Genomic DNA, 20,059 nt, shown 5'->3' with positions numbered 1-20,059 from the left:
AATGGGACCAAACTTTCTTACGCGGGTTAGTTTTTTAAAACAATTTCTGAATCCAGTTACACTTCAAAGTGACCCATTTACCTGGGGTGGAGGGAGGGGGGGAGAAAAAGAGTTGTACAACATAAATGTGTTGGCTTGATTTATTTGGCTTTGTAATTTAGCACAGGATCCTACTGTGAGCTGGCATCTTATGGTATGTTGGATTTTGTTAATCATTACAGCCTGGCTAGTTGGTGAAGATCTCTTGTGCAGTTGTAACATGTTGATTTATACCAAAACTCATACTTATATTTAAAATCACAAATTTGAATTTTCAGTGTAGAAAAAATGCATAGCTCCTGGCTTCAGCTAATATGAGTAGGAAAGTTCAAGATTAACCAAACCTCTTAAATGCCTTAGATTTACTTTGTTTCTTGAAAAGTGGCTTGAGTAAGTTTTTATAGCTGTTGGAGATTAGTTTTTGTTTCCTCAAGCATTTCCATTAGGTGTTGCTATGCTCCAACCACTTAAAACATATTGAACCTAATGTTATTAAAGACAGTGTGGCCCAATATGCTTCAAATGCTACTTCTGGGCTGGAATTTAAATTTTCAGAGTTGGATCTGTCAAAATTGAATTCCACAAATAGTCTGCAGTCACTTGTAATGTAAATAGGTCCTCCCGCCAACCAGATAAAACATGGTTTTATAAAAGTCTTTGCAACGATTGTGGACAGCTCTGCCAGTTGCTGACCCCAAGCAGTTTTCCTGCGAACGCTTCTTCATTGCCTTGTTTGGAGCAGTGCAGTTGCGAGGCTTTGTGACTGGCACAGGTGATCAGTGACCCTCCCAGATGCCTTCCTTACACCTATGGAAGAAAGTGCTGGATTTATTTGTGAACTTGTTTTAGATTAAAGCACCTTGGGACGTATTACTACATTAGAGGTGCTATATAAATGCAAGTTGTTGTTTTGTAAATCCTTTTCTTGTCCAACATCTTAATCTAAAAACATGCTTAGGATAGTTTTATAACACATGTGGAGCCAAAATCAAGTAATTCACTTGAGTAATATGTAGATATAAAGGGCCCGATATTAGGAGGGAGGCAGCGGGGGATCGACTGGGCGCGTGGATAACCCGCCCAGTAAAATTGGTGGGTTCCCCACGCGATCGTAAGTAAATTGAAGTCACTTACCTTGGCTTCCGGGTTTCGCGCTGGAAAGCTGCGCAGCGGGCGGACTTCACACCCGCATCATAGGCTGTCAGCTATAGGAGCCCTATTTAAAGGGGCAGTCCCCCACTGACTGATGCTGCAGAAAGGAGCCAAAAATACAGCATGGAGCAGCCCAGGGGGAAGGCTGCTCCCAGGTTTAATGATGCCTCACTCCAGGTCTTACTAGATGGGGTGAGGAGGAGGGGGAGGCCAGAGATCTTCTCCCCGACGGACGGGAGGAAGTGCCCTGCCTCTGCCACCACGAAGGCCTGGCTCGAGATGGCAGAGGAGGTCACCAGCGCCACCTACATATCACGTACCTGTATACAGTACAGAAGGCGCTTCAATGACCTAAGTAGATCAGCCAAAGTGAGTATAATTACTCATTCCCCTACACTCCGTCTGCCACATCACCGCCCCCACCCCATATCTCCTTCTGCACAGCCAACATTACTCTATCACATCACTCCTCACACCCACTCAAAGCTCATCCTCATCTTACCTGCACTTACTCACCTCGCCAGTACTCATCACACCACTACCACTCAATCCAATCCTCATACAATCTCATGGCTCTGTCTCATACTCACCCTCTCATGCATCTCTTTCACGGTCAGCCTCACCCCACCTGCCACTACTTGTGCTGCAGCCACAGGGCATGCATCACGTATGTGTAGTAGGAAGCATAAGGCAAACGTGTCGTGAGCATGAAGGGGATGCACAAGGGTGTTTGAGGGTTTGTCATGGTTTTTACTTATATTTGATTTCTGATCAACTCGCATTACATATTTTATTGTCACCACTACTGCCAAGTCTTGACCATTCTTGACTGGCTTGTGCAATAATGCCCTTTCATGAGGTTCTCCATGAACACCCTTGATGCCACCCATTGGGTCATCCTACAGTGGGTGTATGTGTAGTTGCACGACTACTTTGTGCAGGTGCCTGTTGCGCAGCACTGTGTTGTGTAGTTCCACGTGGCGGAGGTGGACGGCATGCCTGGCGAGGCTTGTGATGTTGCTCATCCTCCAATGGAGTGATGAATGCAACAATGGACCCCCCCATCCTGACAGTGTGAGGGGGTCCACAAAGTAGGTAAATGTGTTTGGACAGCAGAGTCTAGGGTATGATTTAATAATTTTGAGTGTGGAGACAACGGTGTGGCAGGCAAAACTTTGTCTGAGGTGACAGTGCCCTGCTGCAATGAATGAGGGTTGACCCCACACCTGTTAAATGGACCTTTGCAGCTGCCACTGGCTGCTGGCTGCAACACATCTGTTTAAACAGGGAGTGTTTCCCCCAACATGGGAAACACGCTCTGGGTAGTCCAAAATCCGAATCCTCCTAAAATCTCCAACTAATGCGGTCTGTAAACGACCTCAAGTACCCAGATAATGATTTTACGTGGGATCCCGCCGGCTTTGATTGCCGATGGGAGTCCCGCATGTGGGGGCTGCGCACGCACCGATTCGCGTCATTGGGGAACCCGGAAGTGGGTGGGCTGGAGCGGCGTTCCGGACCTGCTCCGGGAATCCCCAATTTTAGGAGCCCCCCCCACCCCCGCCATGAACGCACCTGCTCGGCCATCCGAAAATTGACCCCATAACCTCTGTCACGCATACACAAGCCTTCGTTGTAGATGGACTTTAATACACAGCTAAATACTATACCAATTAATAATTTTATTAAGCAGAGTACACAAATTTTACAGAGTGATTGTTATTGATGTAAGATAAATAGAAAAAGTTAACAAAAAGAACACAACAGCGCACTCAACCTTAGGCGTGTAATTCAGTAAAGTGGAGGTTTTGTGATTATAAGATTTCAAGTGGCGGCAGTTAATTTATATTCTCAATAACAGGAAGTTAAGATGAGTCTTACATTGTTAACAAATTTTAACATGACTGACTTTATAATTATGTATATTTTGATTTGAGCTATGGATCCGTCCATGCCCTCCTGTCATCTTCAAGCTTGTCACTGTCCAATTCACAGGCAACACAATGTAGAAGAGGAAAAGTAGAATTACACATTTTAGAACAGCATACGGGTGAAATTTATTTTCCCTTTCTTACAATTTTTTTTGTGCTTAAGGTAAAGAATTTTAGTATTGGGAATCAGTTTCCATTTCAGGCACCCCTAGTGTCAGCATCAACCACTCTTGGGTAAGGTATAGCAAAGCTACATGCCAAGAAAAGCTTCCTTTACTCTGTCCCAACAATTTGCCTCAGCACCAACTTCCAAACGTCCCTACTGGACGAGAGTGGTATTTTTGTCATTTTCTTCCCCCATTTCCCACACCTGTCTAAGTGACATTGCCAATTAGTGTTGAAGTGCTGTAGGTCCATGCCCACCAGAAGCTACATTAAGACTGCCCAAACCTATATCACATATGACTCATACAACCAACAGGCGGTGGAGACTTTCATCCCCCTCAGTCTGGGCTGGATTTGATCTCAGAAGTAAAAGACCACTGTCTAACCCACAGCACCATCCAGTTTGCCCTATACAGTAATCAAACTACCTTTGGTAAAAGAAAGAAAAAAATAACTTGCATTTATAAAACGCCTGTCACAACCTCAGGATGTCCCACTTTACAACCAATGAAGTAATTTTGAAGTTTAGTCACTGTTGTAAGGTAGGAAATGCGGCAGCCAAGTTGCACACAGCAAGGTCCCACAGATAGCAATGAGATAAATGACCAGATAATTTATTTTAGTGATGTTGGTTGAAGGATGAATATTGGCTAAGACACCGGGAGAGCTCCCCTGCTCTTCTACGAATAGCACCATGGGATCTTTTACATCCACCTAAGAGGGCAGGCGGGACCTCAGTTTAATGTCTCAGCCGAAAGACGGCATCTCCAATAGTGCAGCATTCCCTCAGAACTGCACTGAAGTATCTGCCTAGATTTTGCGCTCAAGACTCTGAAGTGGGACTTGAACCTACAACTTCCTGACTCAGACGAGAGTGCTACCAGTGAGCCAAGGCTGGCACCATGTAGATAGAAATGTATTTGTGCGTGTGTGTGTAGGCAAATCAATTTGGCAGGAAAAAAGTCTGATTTGTAGAAATATTTCATTATTTTTTGTTCTGTTTTTAAAATTTTCCACACATGCCTTGCACTACTTCAGTTGAAAGCATTTGTAGGTGACCCACTTCCACGGCTACTCCAAAGTCACTTGAGCTAATTGTTAAGACTTGTGCCTGATCATCTAAGGATAGCTCTCTCTCCCTTGCTTTCATTCAATTCTTCAATCTGACAGCATGAAAGGGTGTGGTTGCCATTAGGATTTCAGTAAAGCATAATGATGGGTGTTGCCTGATTACAAGATGAACCACAACAAAAATGCATCCACTTAATTTCTTGCACGCCCTCTATTTATTTGGGGAAGAAAGCAACTGGAACATAGTCTCCGTATTGTAGTCAGACTACAAAAAATAATCAGGCAAAATGTTCTCAAACCTTAGCTAATGCTGATCTGACTTGGTTGATCTGCTGTCCAGGTCCAGGCCATTCGGTATCTTCTTTTCTGCCACTCCTTCCTTCATTCCTGAGAGTTTGAATTTGGCCATAGCTTGGTACTTCCCTACAGTGGCATGACTGAGATCACTGTGGGAAGTTGTAAACTCAAATTTACATCCCACTGCTCTGTGGTACCATACATTGCTGCTGCAATGTACAGGCTGCTGTGCATACTTTCCTCCTTCAGTTTAGACTGTTACCTCATTATTCTCGTGTTCCAACTATAACACTCGAGTTCTAATGGCTCCATGTAGTGTGATTCTGAGCCATACACATGAGGAATAAACCAGGTTCAATTCTTTGGCCTATGTCTTCGTTAGCTGATTTTAGCCAAGCTAGCAGTGGGAATGCTACAATTGGTCTCCACCCCTCAGCCAACCAGGAAGCATTCCCACTCCCAATTGCTATCCAATGTAATTTGATGTAAAGCATTTTTGTCCCAAACCACCTTGCACAGATTCTTAACTTGAATTATAAATGTGCCATAATTTGCAACAGGGCAAGTAAAGCTGTAGCCATAGTGCCATTGTACCTGTATTTTTATTTGGGAGATGGGTTGGTGCATGCATTCTACTGAGCTTGCTTCAGATTGGAGTCCATAACAGATTTATTGTGCTATGAATTTGGTAGTGTAGAGGGAATAAACCTTTTGCCAAAACACATATTGCTTTTTTACATTCCAGATGTCTTGAGTTGCACATTATTTACCATAATATGTTGACTATATTTAAATAATGTAAGATACAGATATAACAATACAATGATACACACATCTCAGTTTTGAATGTCAACTTTATCCAAGTTTATTACACTCTGGATTTGGTAGTAAGAGATTCAAATTATGCAGAGAATTCCAGGTTTGCTGCTTGGCTGTGAAGCCATTTTATGGATTAGAAAACTAAACCATCAAATAAAGCTGATTGAAACCTGCTGTATAGGCTGTGCTTCCATCCAATATTTAAAAGCACTAAAGGGATTGTTTTTCTCTTTGCTGTTCACCTTGACTTGTCCTTCCTGTCTGATTAATATGAGCTGAACGCATCAGCTGTCCTTGTTGAGCATGTTTGAATTATTTAGCACTTCTGTCCCCGCTACACTGATAAGACACAGTTGGAGTTTGTTTTCAGGTGCTAAATATGAGCTTCAAATGTTTTGATTTCTTTAAGAAAAAAGATGTTTACACTTGAGAACAGCAGATGTTAGTTATTCAGTAAGTACTATAAAATAATTGTGGAAAAGTGATTCAAATAAGTGTCCCTGCATGTGATGTTGGATTGCTCTAAAAATCACCTGCCCTGGTACAAGATATTTACTTTTGAGGGGTCCTTGCTCAAAATGCACATTGTAGAGTCAGACCTTTTCAAAAGATTTGTTGAATAAAACATCTACTTTGCTTGCATTTTAATTGCCAAAAATTTAATGATACAGCAATTTTTTAACAGATTAGCTCCTTCAATCGCCCCAAACAGTGGCAGAAGGGTCAGTAACCAGAGGACACAGATTTAAGGTGATCGGCAAAAGAGCCAGAGGTGACATGAGGAAACATTTTTTTTATGCAGCAAGTTGTGATGACCTAGAATGCACTGCCTGAAAGGGTGGTGGAAGCAGATTCAATAGTAACTTTCAAAAGGGAATTAGATAAATACTTGAAGGGGCTATGAAGAAAGAGCAGAGGAATGGGACTAATTGGATAGCTCTTTCAAAGAGCCGGCACAGGCAGGATGGGCTGAATGGCCTGCTCCTGTACTTTACCTACTATGACACTATGATAAACACATAGGGCTCAATTTTAAAACAAAGTCGGGAAGGGGCGGGGGGTCAAATTGAGGTCGGGAAACTCATTAGTACGGGTTTCCCGAATGTCCGTACGACTTTGATGTAAGGACGTCTTTTTTATTTTTTTGTTGTTGGTTTCCCATCCGACTGACTAGCTGATTGACAGGCTGGTCTCAGTCGGATGGGAGATCAGCCAGGGAGAGGACATCTTCAAGGTAAGTCTTTGTATGGATGGGGTGGGGGGGGGGGCATGGGTGAGCACAGGGACATTGGGGCATGGGTGGGCATAGGTTGGCATGGGAGTCGCGAGTCATGGGGGATGGGATCAGTTTCAGTCCCGGGGTGGTGTCGGAGACGGGGGTCATCATGGGTGTCTACGATCGTTGAGGGGGAGTGCCGGGGATCGGGGTGGGAGGAGGAGAATCGGGGTCGGGGGTCAGAGGGGGGGTCGGGGTGGAGGGTCGGGGGGTCTGCGATCAGGGGTCGGGGGTCCTCAATCGTTGGGGGATTGGTGCAGGTAGGCTTGTTGGGCCTGGGGTAAGCACTCCTGCTCCTCCGGGCACCTTTCTAGGCACCTACCTGTTAGTCTCGGGCCTTCTCGCCTCCTTTCACGAGGCATAAAACAGAAGGCCCGGGGAATCCCGGCCCCCCGGCGTTGAAATCGGAAATTGGAGAAAAATGGAGGCTTGAAGCCCTTTGAAAGGTTTTAAGGCCCAAGCCACCTCCTGGGAGTGTGTTAGTCGCTCGTCCCGCCCTGGTAAAAACCATAAATAGGCGAGTTGGGGGCGAGTCTGAAATGGTGGCAATTTTCAAGCCCCCCCCCACCCCGGCTCCAACCCACCCGTATTTTACTTTGAAAATTGAGCCCATAGAGTAACTTGTCCCCTGAGTGCCCAATAAGCTACTTGTTAAAATAAACGTATCTTGCCAATGATTACAAGTGGTTATCTGAACCCAAAAAGTGAATTTCTGTCTGGCAAGTTGACTGAGATTGATTTCTCATTCATGGTGATTACCAAGGAGCAATTCTGGACTTTAATATAATTGACGTTCAGCTGACAATAGGAACTGCAAGAGTAAAACTTGTGACTTGTAACTGCCATATGAATTCCAAGATTTTTTTTTGTGCTTCAACTGTTCTATTGCATTTTTAACACATAGTCACATAGCGTACAATGGAATAAAGTTAAATCCATGTTTCCATTAATTTACATACATCTCTCATTGCTGATTTGGACTTATCCAATGAGGGAAAAACACTTTTATATTTGGAAAAAAAAAGCCCTTTCCCAACCTCGAGTCCCACAAATTCAAACAGGACAAACCTATTGAATAAGAAATATAAATGCATATAGGATTGAGATGCTGGGCTTTGAGGGCCAGGTTGCCAGGCTCAAGCGCTGCATATGGCCTTTGGGTCAAAGGTTGGACGTCCCAGCTAGAAGACAAATACCTCATGAAATTAATGCTGGGAATTGGAATTAGCCTACTACCTGTTCCTGTCATCCGTGGTCATGAAATGGTTAACTTTATGACAATTTCAAGTTTTGCCACTTTCACCCGAGTGCTGTGCCTGGAAAATGGAACTTTTTTTTAATAGATTAACTCACCTGTTTTTAAATGTAGTTTGAGGAGAGGAATTTCTGAAATATTGTTCTTGATCTATAACTAAATTATTATCGCGTGGATTGAATTTTTTCAGGTTTGAGATCAAAGGGGGAAGAATTGTTCTGGTCACTGTGTAGCAACATTGTGAATGCATTCAAAAAACATGTTTACAATGTTGCTACTCATTTCTCCCACTGCCACTCCCCCACCCCCATTTATTCTAGCCTTATTTTCTGTGTATCTGTGTGTGAACTCCGTTGAAAAAATGAAAGGCAAGAGAGCTACTTTTTAGTTGACATTATAAACTTGAAATTACATTTTTACTGACTACAGTGGTATGTTGGCTGGCAATAAGATTCTTGTTTAAACCAGCTCAAGGGGAAGTACAGTTGCATGTTTTCATCTACAGATACATTAGTCTTATTTTCCTGAGTTTACTTTGACCTTGTTGGTGCATTGTTTAGAAAATTCTTTTTGACAGAATTCAGTATATTGAGTAACAAAAATGAAAAGAAACCTTTTAATAATCAGGGGAAACTGATCTCAGTAGCATTGTACAATATGAATAGCTGAACATTATTCAAAACACTTTTTAAAAAATATTTTCATTATAATTAGTGAGAGGCCCAAGTAAACACAATACATATATTTACTAGACATTTGAAAGAGTTTACTAGCAAATATAAGTACCTGCCTCTAACAACTGGGTTTAAAACTGTGCTCAGCGTTTTTCAGGATCTCGTAAAACCCCTGTGTTAAACTATAGTTGAAAGAATTGAAAAAAATAACTTATTAATTCTGCTGTGCAATGTATATACTGAGATAAATTTAAAATCGGGACTTTTGTACAATTTAGAGCTCTACAATTCCCAAATTTTTGTGCTTTAGTGTGACTGAGATATTTTGATCTGTTATTTCGACCGTTCTTCAGTTGGCGGTAGATATTAGTTTATATTTTGTTATCTCAAAGTTAAATATGGAGACACCGTCAAACGACTAGAGAATGTGTGAAGCAATTGAAGGCCTAGGATGCCAAACAAAAAAGTATTTAAATTTTGGCAATCTAAAAAGTTAAAATTCTGTATTTGTGACACAAGGGAGTTTCTTAATAAGTATCTTCGTAGAGATGAGAGACCAACCAGGTAACTGATGACTAACATTTCAATTGATTCATGTTCATAAGTAGAGAGGCGCATTATTAGCCAATGAATTCTTATTCTCTGGGTATTAAGCACAAGAAATAGGGGCAAAGACCTGTGACGCTAGGTCTCCACTGCCTTGTTGCCCACGGATTATCTGGGGCTTCCGGCAAGGTGGGGTGGACTGCCTGTGCCAGTAGTAGGCACAGGCCAGGGCAGTAATCCAACCGAGGTGGGAGGTTGCAATCCTGGCCCTTCCACTCTTTGTTCCTGTTCATTCACCTGCTGGGCGTTCATTTGGAACAGTGCCAGAAGAAATAGGCTTTCGGGTCTTGAACGAGCCCCTCTCTGATCCGAGCAGTGGAAAGGGGCAGACAGTGGCCCCAAGATGTGCACCCTTTTAGGAACATCAGGTCAGGGATCCGACAGCAGTAAGGAAGCCCCGACTGTGGTAGCTATGGCTCCTGCTGCAGACCCCTCAGGTCTGCCACAGTAGGTGCCTTTCCTTCCCCACTTCCAGACACTAGGATTCCCCAATGACGCGAATCGATGCGTGTGCAGCCCCCGCAAGTGGGACTCCCACCGGTTTAGATAGTTAGGGAGGTACTTGAGGTTGTTGACAAACCTCATTGGTAAGAGATTTTAGCAAGGTTGTGATTTTGGACTCTCCTCAGTGTGTTTCGCATGCTGTGGGAAACACTCCCTGTTGTTGCAGATGTGTTTCAGTTGGCAGCCATTGGGAGATGCAGAGGATTCCTTGACAGTTGGGGGGAATACCTCATTCATTGCAGCAGGACACTCTGTCACCTCAGACAAAGTTTTGCCTGCCACACCATTGTCTCCACACTCAAAATTATTAAATCATACCCTAAACTCTGCTGTCCAAACACATTTACCTACTTTGCAGACCCCCTCACACACTCGCCGTCAGGATGGAGAGGGGTCCATAGCTATATTCATCACTCCATTGGAGGACGAGCAACATCACCAGCCTCGCCAGGCATGCCATCCACCTCCGCCATGTGGAGCTACACAACACAGTGCTGCGCAACAGGCACCTGCACAAAGTAGTTGTGCAACTACACATACACCCACTGTAGGGTGACCCAATGGGTGGCATCAAGGATGTTCATGGAGAACCTCATGAAAGGGCCTTATTGCACAAGCCAGTCAAGAATGGTCAAGACTTGATAGTAGTGGTGACAATATAATATGTAATGTGAGTTGATCAGAAATCAAATATAAGTAAAAACCATGACAAACCCTCAAACACCCTTGTGCATCCCCTTCATGCTCAAGACACGTTTGCCTTGCGCTTCCTACTACACATACGTGATGCATGCCCTGTGGCTGCAGCACAGGTAGTGACAGGTTGGGTGAGGCTGACCGTGAAAGAGATGCATGAGAGGGTGAGTATGAGATTGTGTGAGGATTGGGTTGAGTAGTAGTGGTGGGATGAGTACTGGCGAGGTGAGGAAGTGCAGATAAGATGAGGATGAGAGTTCAGTGGGTGTGAGGAGTGATGTGATAGAGTAGTGTTGGCAGTGCAGAAGGAGATGTGGGGTGGGGGCGGTGATGTGACAGACGGAGTGTAGGGGAATGAGTAAGCGTACTCACTTCGGCTGACCTGGTTAGGTCATTGAAGCGCCTCCTGCACTGTATGCAAGTACGTGATATGTTGGTGGTGCTGGTGACCTCCTCCGCCACCTCGAGCCAGGCCTTCGTGTAGGCAGAGGCAGGCCACTTCCTCCTGTCTGCCGGGTGGAAGATCTCCTTCCTCCTCCTCCTCCTCACCCCATCCAGTAAGACCTGGAGTGAGGCATCATTAAGCCTGGGAGCAGCCTTCCACCTGGGCTGCTCCATGCTGTAATTTTGCCTATTTTCTGCAGCATCAGTCAGTGGAGGACTGCCCCTTTAAATAGGGCTCCTCCAGCTGACAGCCTATGATGCGGGTGCGCAGTTCGCCCTCTGCGCAGCTTTCCAGCGCGAAACCCGGAAGCCAAGATAAGTGGCTTCAACTTACTTACGATCATGTGCCAATCCCACCGATTTCACTGGGCCCAGTCGACCCCCCCACTGCCAACTCGCCTCCCTCCTAATATCGGGCCCTAGGTCTTGCCAGGGGCTGCTGGTGCTAAGAATGCAATCGGCCCATTCAGTAATCCAATCTATCAAATTTGTGCACACTGATACCTGAACAGGCGCAGTGCACCTGACTCGCTGTGCTTGATGTCATCTGTATTTATCCTAAAGATTTAAATCACTTTTTAAAAATGTTTTATGGTCAAGTGTAAGCCAATGAAATAATTTAGTACCCAGACCATATGTGAGCTAAAGGCCATGTATTGTAATCTGGAATTAATTGGTAACCAGGAAAGTTTGACAAGACTGCAATAATCATGCTATTTATGATATGTTTATTAATGTAGTAACAAATCATTCCTTTTCTATTGTAATCTTGCATTGTTAACCAGGATTTTAAACAATATAGGATTAGTATACTGTACTGAGTATATTTTTCTCTTTATAGGATCGCACTCGTCTATATGACTCTCTGAACATGCATTCACTTGAAAACTCACTTATTGATATAATGAGAGCTGAACATGATCCACTGAAAGGTTAGTACTACTCTTACAAGTAATGAAATAGATATAACTTTTTAAATAGGTGTTCATTCACCCTTGTAACAAAATATTTAACACTTTTTTTTAGCAATCATATTTGCTAGTTTAGATCTGATACAAGACTGCAGAAGAGCAATCTTGAGCAGTCAGAAGCACCCTAAGTAGGATTTAGTGACTAGAAGAAATAGAAAAAATGACAGGACAAATAAGTTTTGAAAGAATATATATACGTTAATGCATGTGGAAACATTTTTATTCTTTGGAATGAAGAAAAGCAAATAACAGGACCAGACTGAGATCACAGTGGGTGAATAAGGACATGAAAAATAACCTAATGATTACAAATAGAATTACATAGAATTTTACAGCACAGAAACAGGCCATTCGGCCCAACAGGTCTATGTCTGTGCTTATGCTTCACATGAGCCTCCCCCCACCCTACTTCATCTCACATTATTAACATACCTTTCTATTCCTTTCTCCCTCATGTACTTGTAAAGCTTCCCCTTAAATGCATCTATGCTATTTGTTTCAACCACTCCATGTGGCCGTGAGAATTAGGAGTCGTACAAAAGTCACTGAAGGCTAACTAAAAATCTTGTTGGAAGGGGTAATGGAGATAGAATGACATTGTTAATAGCTTAAAAAAATTGCTCTGATCCTGCTTGGTGCTGTAAATAATGTAGGTGGAGTACTGAAAACTAAATTGGTTCCTAAAGGGATAAAGTAGGTAAGCAATATTATTGGGATCAGGAAATAGCAGATACTAAATTAATTCATCAGTCTTATATACAAACATACGAAAATGATGGACAGGAAAATACCTGCTGGTCTATCAAGCCTATCCCATACCATTAACTTAACACCATGAACTTCATTGCCCCCCCACCACCAGCAATCACGTAATATCCTGGGAGAGGTAAAAAAAAACTGTGACAAAACCCTAGGCCAATTTATAGGAACAGGAGTAGGCCATTTAGCCCATCAAATCTGTTGAGCCATTCAATGAGATCATGGCTGATTTGTGACCTAACTCCATATGCCCACTGTAGCCCCATATCCCTTAATACCTTTGGTTAACAAAAATCTACCAATCTCTGATTTAAAATTAACAATTGAGCAAGCATCAACTGCCATTTGCGGAAGAGAGTTCCAAACTTCTACCACCCTTTGCATGCATAAGTGTTTCCTAATTTCACTCCTGAAAGTCTTGGCTCTAATTTTTAGGTTATGTCCTTTAGTCCTAGACTCCCCAACCAGCAGAAATAGTTTCTCTTTATCAGTTCCCCTTCATATCTTGAAAACTTCAATCACATCACCCCTTAATCTTCTAAATTCCAGGGAATACAACCCTAGTTTTTGTAATCTCGCCTCGTAATTTAACCCTTGGAGTCCAGGTATCATACTAGTAAATCAAAGCTGCACTCCCTCCAAGGCCAATATATCCTTCCTAAGGTGCAGTGCCCAGAACTGAACACAGTACTCCAGGGCTTTGTATAGATGTAGCATAACTTCTACCCCCTTGTATTCTAGTCCTCTAGATATAAAGGCTAGCATTCCATTAGCCTTTTTGATTATTTTCTGTACCTGTCCATGACATTTTAATCTATGTACACGGCCCCTCAGTTTCTTTGGACCTCCGCTATTTTGAGCTTTATCGAATGCCTTCTGGAAGTCCATATAAACAAATCTATAGACATTCCCCTGTCCACTACTTTAGTCACCTCTTCAAAAAAATTCAATTAGGTTCGTCAGGCATGACCTACCCTTCCATGCTGGCTCTCTCTGATCAGGTGAAAATTTTCAAGGTGTTCAGTCACTCTATCCTTAATTATACACTCTAGTAATTTCCTGACAACAGATGTTAGGCTAACTGGTCTATAATTCCCTGGTTTCCCTCTCTCACCTTTCTTAAATAGCAAAGTGACATGTGCAGTTTTCCAATCTAAAGGAACGGTTCCTGAATCGAGAGAACTTTGGAAGCTTATACTTGGGGCTTCTGCAATATTCTCACCTACTTCCTTTAAAACCCTGGGATGGAAATCATCTGGTCCTGGGGACTTCAGGGGAAAATAAAATTCTGAATTTCTCGCCGACTCCCGAAGGTAATCAAATAAGTTCCAGGAGACTACAGTAAGGGGTAGACACACCACCCAAAATCCCACCTACCTTTTGAACGATGTGATGTCTCAAGTGTCACTGAAAAAGAATTCCAGATCAAGCTAAATTGACTATGAAATTTATATTTTATATGGAGTTTAATAAATCATATAAAGAAACTCAAAGCATTAAAAACCTACCATGTACCTGGAGTAAATGGGATAAACCCAAGAATTTTCAAGGAAACAAGTGGGAAAATGGTTGCAGCTTGATCAGTAATCTTAGGAATTATATAAATATGGGATAGCTAATGTAATCATAATAGTCAAAAAAGGAGAGAAGCAAGAATTGGGTAACTATAAACCACTTAGACTAATGTAGTTAGTGGGGAAAATGCATTTGACCCCTTTATAAAATAGCATAAATGTTATCCAAAAAATATAGTGACTAAGAGATAGTCACCATGGTTTTAGAAAGTGATAGGTCATGTCTTGTGAATCTGCTGACCATTGAAAAGGTAACAGTGGACAAGATGTATCAAATGGATAAAATTTTATTTCGATTTCCAGAAGCTGTTTGATAAAGTTCTGCATCTGAATCTTTTAAAGAGGTTAAAGGGAATGGAAAGCATAGAGAGTACTTTTTATTCAAAGTACTCCCACTTTATATTATATAAGAAAATGATACTCTGGATATTTGTTCAACAATTTTAAAGTCTATTTTAGCTGTACCTTGAGAGACCCTCAACTATTGCCTTTGTCACTGTTAGGCCACTCCAATGGTGTCAATTTCAGGGAAAAGTCCAATTTGTAAACAGCAGGAGATATAACTTAAGACTAAGCTGAGGAACATCTAGAACCATCTGACCCTTGGAAACCACAATGCAAACTGCGAAATTTGTATTCTCTGCCTGTAGTGTGGTTTCCCCTGAGTTGGCTGTTTCCAGAGCAGCCCATGGATTGGTCTGAAGTTGTATCTCCTGTTTGCAATGGTGCCATTCCTGGATGCTCCCTGTAATTTATGTCACCAATAATGTCTGAGTGAGGGAGACCCAACCTAAGGGTCTTCATAGTGGCACTAAAATTGATGTGTTTTAAAATATTGAGGAAATAACCGCATGAGAGTATAATTTTCTTACTCAAAAGCGAGGGTAATTTTGAACAAAAATGCTCCTTCTGTACTTGCCCCTTCAAAGTCCATGAAATTAATGAAAAACAAGCCAACTAGATTTTTTTTTAAAACTGGCTCAATGAAAGTGATAGATAGCAGAAGATAGTGTTAACTGAAAAAAGATTCTGTCTGGATAGGGAGCAGAGTTCTTTAGGGTTCTGTTCTGCGTCTTCACTCTCTTCCCACCTCCAGGTTTTTCTCTTCCAGTCTTGTACTGCACTTGCTGATGATTGGGTATAGTTCTTCATGAGCTGGCAATGTTCCAATACTATGCCTGACTGGCAATTCTTCATCTACAAGCCTAGAAGGTGTTTGTTTGACCATCACAGCTGAGCCTCATCTGTCCATATATACTTTCTAGCAGGGGTCACTGGATAGCAAGCAGGAAATCTGGATGATTTTTCTTTCTTTCTTGTCACTCCCCAGTCTGGCGGCACTGAGGCCAGTTACTTATCCCAGTGCTGCCCTAACTTCAATCAGCACAAAGTAGGAGTTAAACGTGGGACTTTTCTGGTCTGTATGGTTAAATATTATAACCCATTGTCGTGCTGCCTTCTGAGCAATTTGGAAGGTTCATGTTGATACTATTTGCAAGTGACATACAAGAAGTTATTTCTAAGTATCTAAAACTTGCTGAAGGTACCAAGCCACATGGACAAGTGGCATAGTATAATGGTGATTGGCAGCATTCAAAGGGGTCCAGAAAAATTAAGTAGATGGGCTATGGAATTTGCAGTTAAAGATTAATGCAGATAAATGTGCACTAGTGCAAGAAACATACAGAATGAATTTGAGTCCATTGGCAAAGGTGGAAAGGATTTGAATGTGATTATTGACCATTCACTGAAAGCATCCAGCCACTGTAACGTTATCAGTGAGGGTAATCCAGTACTGGGATACATCTCGAAGGCTTTTGATAGGTCAAAATGGGTTATTTCTAACTAAGTATAGCTCATGGTAAGGCCATAGGTGGAATATTATGTGTAGATTTGGCAGACTACCTTTAAAAAGGCGAATCCATTTGGTGAGGGTTCGGAGAAGGAGCTTGAGTTTTAAGTTATATGGGGCTTATAGAATTAAATTTGTTTTCATTAGATTGTTGTTTGAGTGGATAAGATGTAGGTCTTTAAAATACTGAAATGCAAACATATATTGCTTAGGTAAGTAGATTGTTTAGTTCTGGAGATCATGATTCAATTTAGACAGCAGAATAATAAATATGTGGAATAGAATCCTAAGTTGATATTGTGTTGACTAAACCCTATAAAAAGCAACTGGGTGAATATCTGGCTAAGAAAAGATTAGAAGGTTAAAAGTAGACCTAGAGGATCAAATATTCAATGGAATCTTATGGTTCTTGTCTGTTGGTACCATGGAATTGGAGTCTGTGAAAAGTAACCAGGAAAAGGTTGACAAATGTAAATATTTGCATTTTTCACCTAATCACTTATAGTGGCCAGAGAGCAATTGCATTGTTACCTTGGAAGTTTTGTGCGTAGATCTTCACCTCCTGGCATAAATTAAATTTTATTGTCTTTCTCTAAAACAAATATACAAATATATACTATAAGAAGGAGCAGACTCGATGGGCACCTTTTGCAATTCTTTTATGTTCAAAGGTGACACTCCATTAATGAAGATTGCAACGAGAGAAGCTAATTATAATCTGAATAATGTTTATTGAATGATAATTGGCACCTAGTATTACTATAGACTACAATTCATGCAGGAGTTTAGCCATTAATATATAATCAGTTGCTGTAATTTTACTTTTTGGAGGAATACTTGGTTGTCATTTGAAAGCTGGACATTTCTGACAAGATAAAATATTTTCAATAAAGGCTCTCATTAGTAATTAATTTGATTATTTATTTCAGTTTTTGAGGAAAAATGGGTGGAATAGATCCTCAAATCACCGATAATGAATTTGTGCAATATAAGCAAAATTTGACTTGTTCAGTTACCGTAAAGGCTCTGTTCACAGACTTCAGTTTAAATAATGATTAAACTCTTATCTTCTCTGTTGGTTCAGTTGGTAAAGGAGCATACAGATGAGCCATAGAGATGATCCCAATTTCAATTGCCAACCTATGCTGAGTTAGCAGTAATTGAGGGGGGTGATTGGCTCCATCGTAGCTTATCTGTCCAGAATTTTAAAAAACCTACGTTCCTCTATCATGTCATCTAATTGTCTTGGCGTGTGTGAACTTTTTGCCTCTCAGGATTTATCTTTTTTATTCGTTCATGGGAGGTGGGCGTCACTGGCAAGGCCAGCATTTATTGCCTATCCCTAATTGCCCTTGAGAAGGTGGTGCTGAGCCGCCTTCTTGAACCGCTGCAGTCTGTGTGGTGAAGGTTCTCCCACAGTGCTGTTAGGTAGGGAGTTCCAGGATTTTGACCTAGCGACAATGAAGGAATGGCGATATATTTCCAGGTGTGTGACTTGGAGGGGAACGTGCAGGTGGTGTTCCCCTTGTCCTTCTAGGTGGTAGAGGTCGCGGATTTAATTGGGATCGTCTCTATGGCTCAGGATTTGTTTGGAGCCCTTTAAGCCTCATTAGAGCCCGTTTTACTAATGTCATTGTCATTAAATCTGCATCAGCTAGGGTTCCTGCTTCCAGTAATGCCTGTAGATATTGGGTGAGGACAGTATCAGGCTCACTTGATTTTCCAAACCCTCTGCCCACGTACCAGAAGATGATCAGTGCCTATGTTTTGTAATTGTACTTCAGCAGAAGCTACACTTACAAAGCGCCTTTAATTTAACAAAATATCTCAGCATTTCCTTGGAGGTGGGGGGGCGGATGGTGAAGGGGGACAGACAACTAGCAGGATTTAAGGAGGTGACCAAAGGTATTGTTAAAGAAATAGATTTTGAGGAGGCTATTGAAGATATGGGGAGATGTAGACTGAAAGGTTTAGGAAGAGAAATCCAGAGTGGGAATGGGGTGGACACATACTAATCAGAGTTGGAAAATAGGAGAGTGCAAGTTGGGGCATAGAGTTGGAGGATGTTCGAGGTTAGGATGGGGAGAGCTCATGAAGGAATTCGTAAATGAGGATGAGGATTTTGAAAACAATAGGATGGGGATAGGAACCAAAGGAGGTCAGTGAGACCATGGGTGAATTGGATTCAGTGCAGGCATTGGAGTTTGTGTAGGGTGAAGCTTAGCATGTCAATAAGGAAAGCATTGCAGAAGTCAAAGATTAGATTGAGGGTTTCAGTACAGATGAGGTAGGAGCGGAGACCAGCAATACTATGGAGGACGAAATAGACAGTTTTGTTTATGGGATCTGAAGCTGAGGTTTAAACAGGAGGGTGTGAATTACTGGGTTTAGCTTGAAAGAATATCTAGGGTGCGGAGTTTCTGGCGGAAGCTGAACAGAATGATGGACTTTCAAGAACATACTCAAGAAAATGGGCAAAAAAAACTTACGGAAAAAAGATGGAAGCAATAAAAAGGTATTTTCTTTTCATAAAAAGCAATTTTTTAAAAAAGCTGAAAGGGTTAGCTGCTAATGTGCTCCTGTCAGCATGTTTATCACTGTGCTTGAAATTTTAAATAACTTGTGTGTTGGTTTCACTCTTCTGTGTAAATAATGCAAAATGAAAGCCTGCTCTTTTGATTTTGGCAGTTCTCTCCGGTGTGTTAACCTACTTAAAACTAACAATAAGGTTCTTGTCACAATAGCAGCAGTGATTCAGTAAATGCAGATGTGGCTGAATTGGCAATATCAAGTGTAAGATTTTAGCACATAGTATAGTACTGAAGGAGCATAATTGAAATCAGATGTAGAAGGAAGTGTGCTTACTGGAGTGCAGTAATATAGAACAAGAGAGAAAGGAAGACAGACATAGAGTGAGTCAGATAATGTAGATAAAGCTTTTTGCAACAGACTTCACTATAAATATGTGCTAGTCCAACTTGCTTTAAGCATTCCTGTTCAGCCTCCATTTGTTTTTGTTTGTTTTTGTTTTCCTATGTTTGTTTCCATTTTTTTTTTCATTTATCTTTCAATTGTGTTCCTATTTTCAGCCTTGTCTAAAGCTTCCCTTTTTTGCAATTAGTCGTCTTTTAGAAATGTTTTATAAACCAATCTTTGTCCTGTTCACTTGAACCTTGCTACCTTAGAATCATAGAAATTTACGGCACAGAAGGAGGCCATTCGGCCCATCGTGTCTGTGCCGGCCGAAAAATAACCATCCAGCCTAATCCCACTTTCCTATTATATTCAATGCCTCGGCTAATAAAAGGAAATATCCTGTGTGCCTTCTTAACCACCTTATCTACCTGTCCTGCTACTTTCAGGGACCTGTGGACATGCACTCCAAGGTTCCTCTGTTCCTCTACACTTAGTATTCTCCCATTTATTGTGTATTCCCCAAATGTATTGCCTCACATTTCCCCAGATTGAATTCCATTTGCCACTTTTCTGCCCATCTGACCAGTCCATTGATATCATCCTGCAGCCTACAGCTTTTTTCCTCACTATCAACCACATTGCCAACTTTTGTATCATCTGTAAACTTCTTAATCATGCCCCCTACATTTAAGTCTAAATCATTGATATATACTACAAAAGCAATAGACCTAGTACTGAGCCCTGCGGAACCCCTCTGGAAAAAGCCTTCCAGTCACAAAAACACCCGTCGATCATTACCCTTTGCTCTTGCCACTGAGGCAGTTCTGGATCCAACTTGCCACTTTCCCTTGGATCCCATGGGCTTTTACTTTTCTGACAAATCTGCCACGTGGGACCTTGTCAAAAGCCTTGTTAAAATCCACATAGATTACATCAAACGTGCTACCCTCATCAACCCTCCTTGTTACCTCCTTAAAAAATTCAATCAGGTTAGTCAGACACAACCTTCCCTTAACAAATCCACGCTGACTGTCCTTGATTAAACCGTGCCTATCTAA

At 41.8% G+C, this 20,059-nt stretch overlaps 1 protein-coding gene across 2 annotated transcripts in view; it reads left to right on the top strand.

The window, feature by feature from the left end:
• Positions 1-20,059, top strand: part of LOC137324823 (cytoplasmic polyadenylation element-binding protein 2-like) — a 117,139-nt gene that overhangs the window by 29,670 nt on the left and 67,410 nt on the right. For both annotated transcript variants that reach the window (XM_067989560.1, XM_067989552.1), the window contains exon 3: positions 11,771-11,861. In XM_067989560.1, coding sequence (XP_067845661.1) covers positions 11,771-11,861 — 91 coding nt within the window. The remainder of the gene's footprint in view (positions 1-11,770; positions 11,862-20,059) is intronic.

This window comes from Heptranchias perlo, chromosome 1 (assembly GCF_035084215.1).
Source record: "Heptranchias perlo isolate sHepPer1 chromosome 1, sHepPer1.hap1, whole genome shotgun sequence".
Classification (NCBI taxonomy): domain Eukaryota; kingdom Metazoa; phylum Chordata; class Chondrichthyes; order Hexanchiformes; family Hexanchidae; genus Heptranchias; species Heptranchias perlo.
Note: the sequence above shows the minus strand (reverse complement) of the source record. Positions and strands in the feature narration are given on the sequence as shown.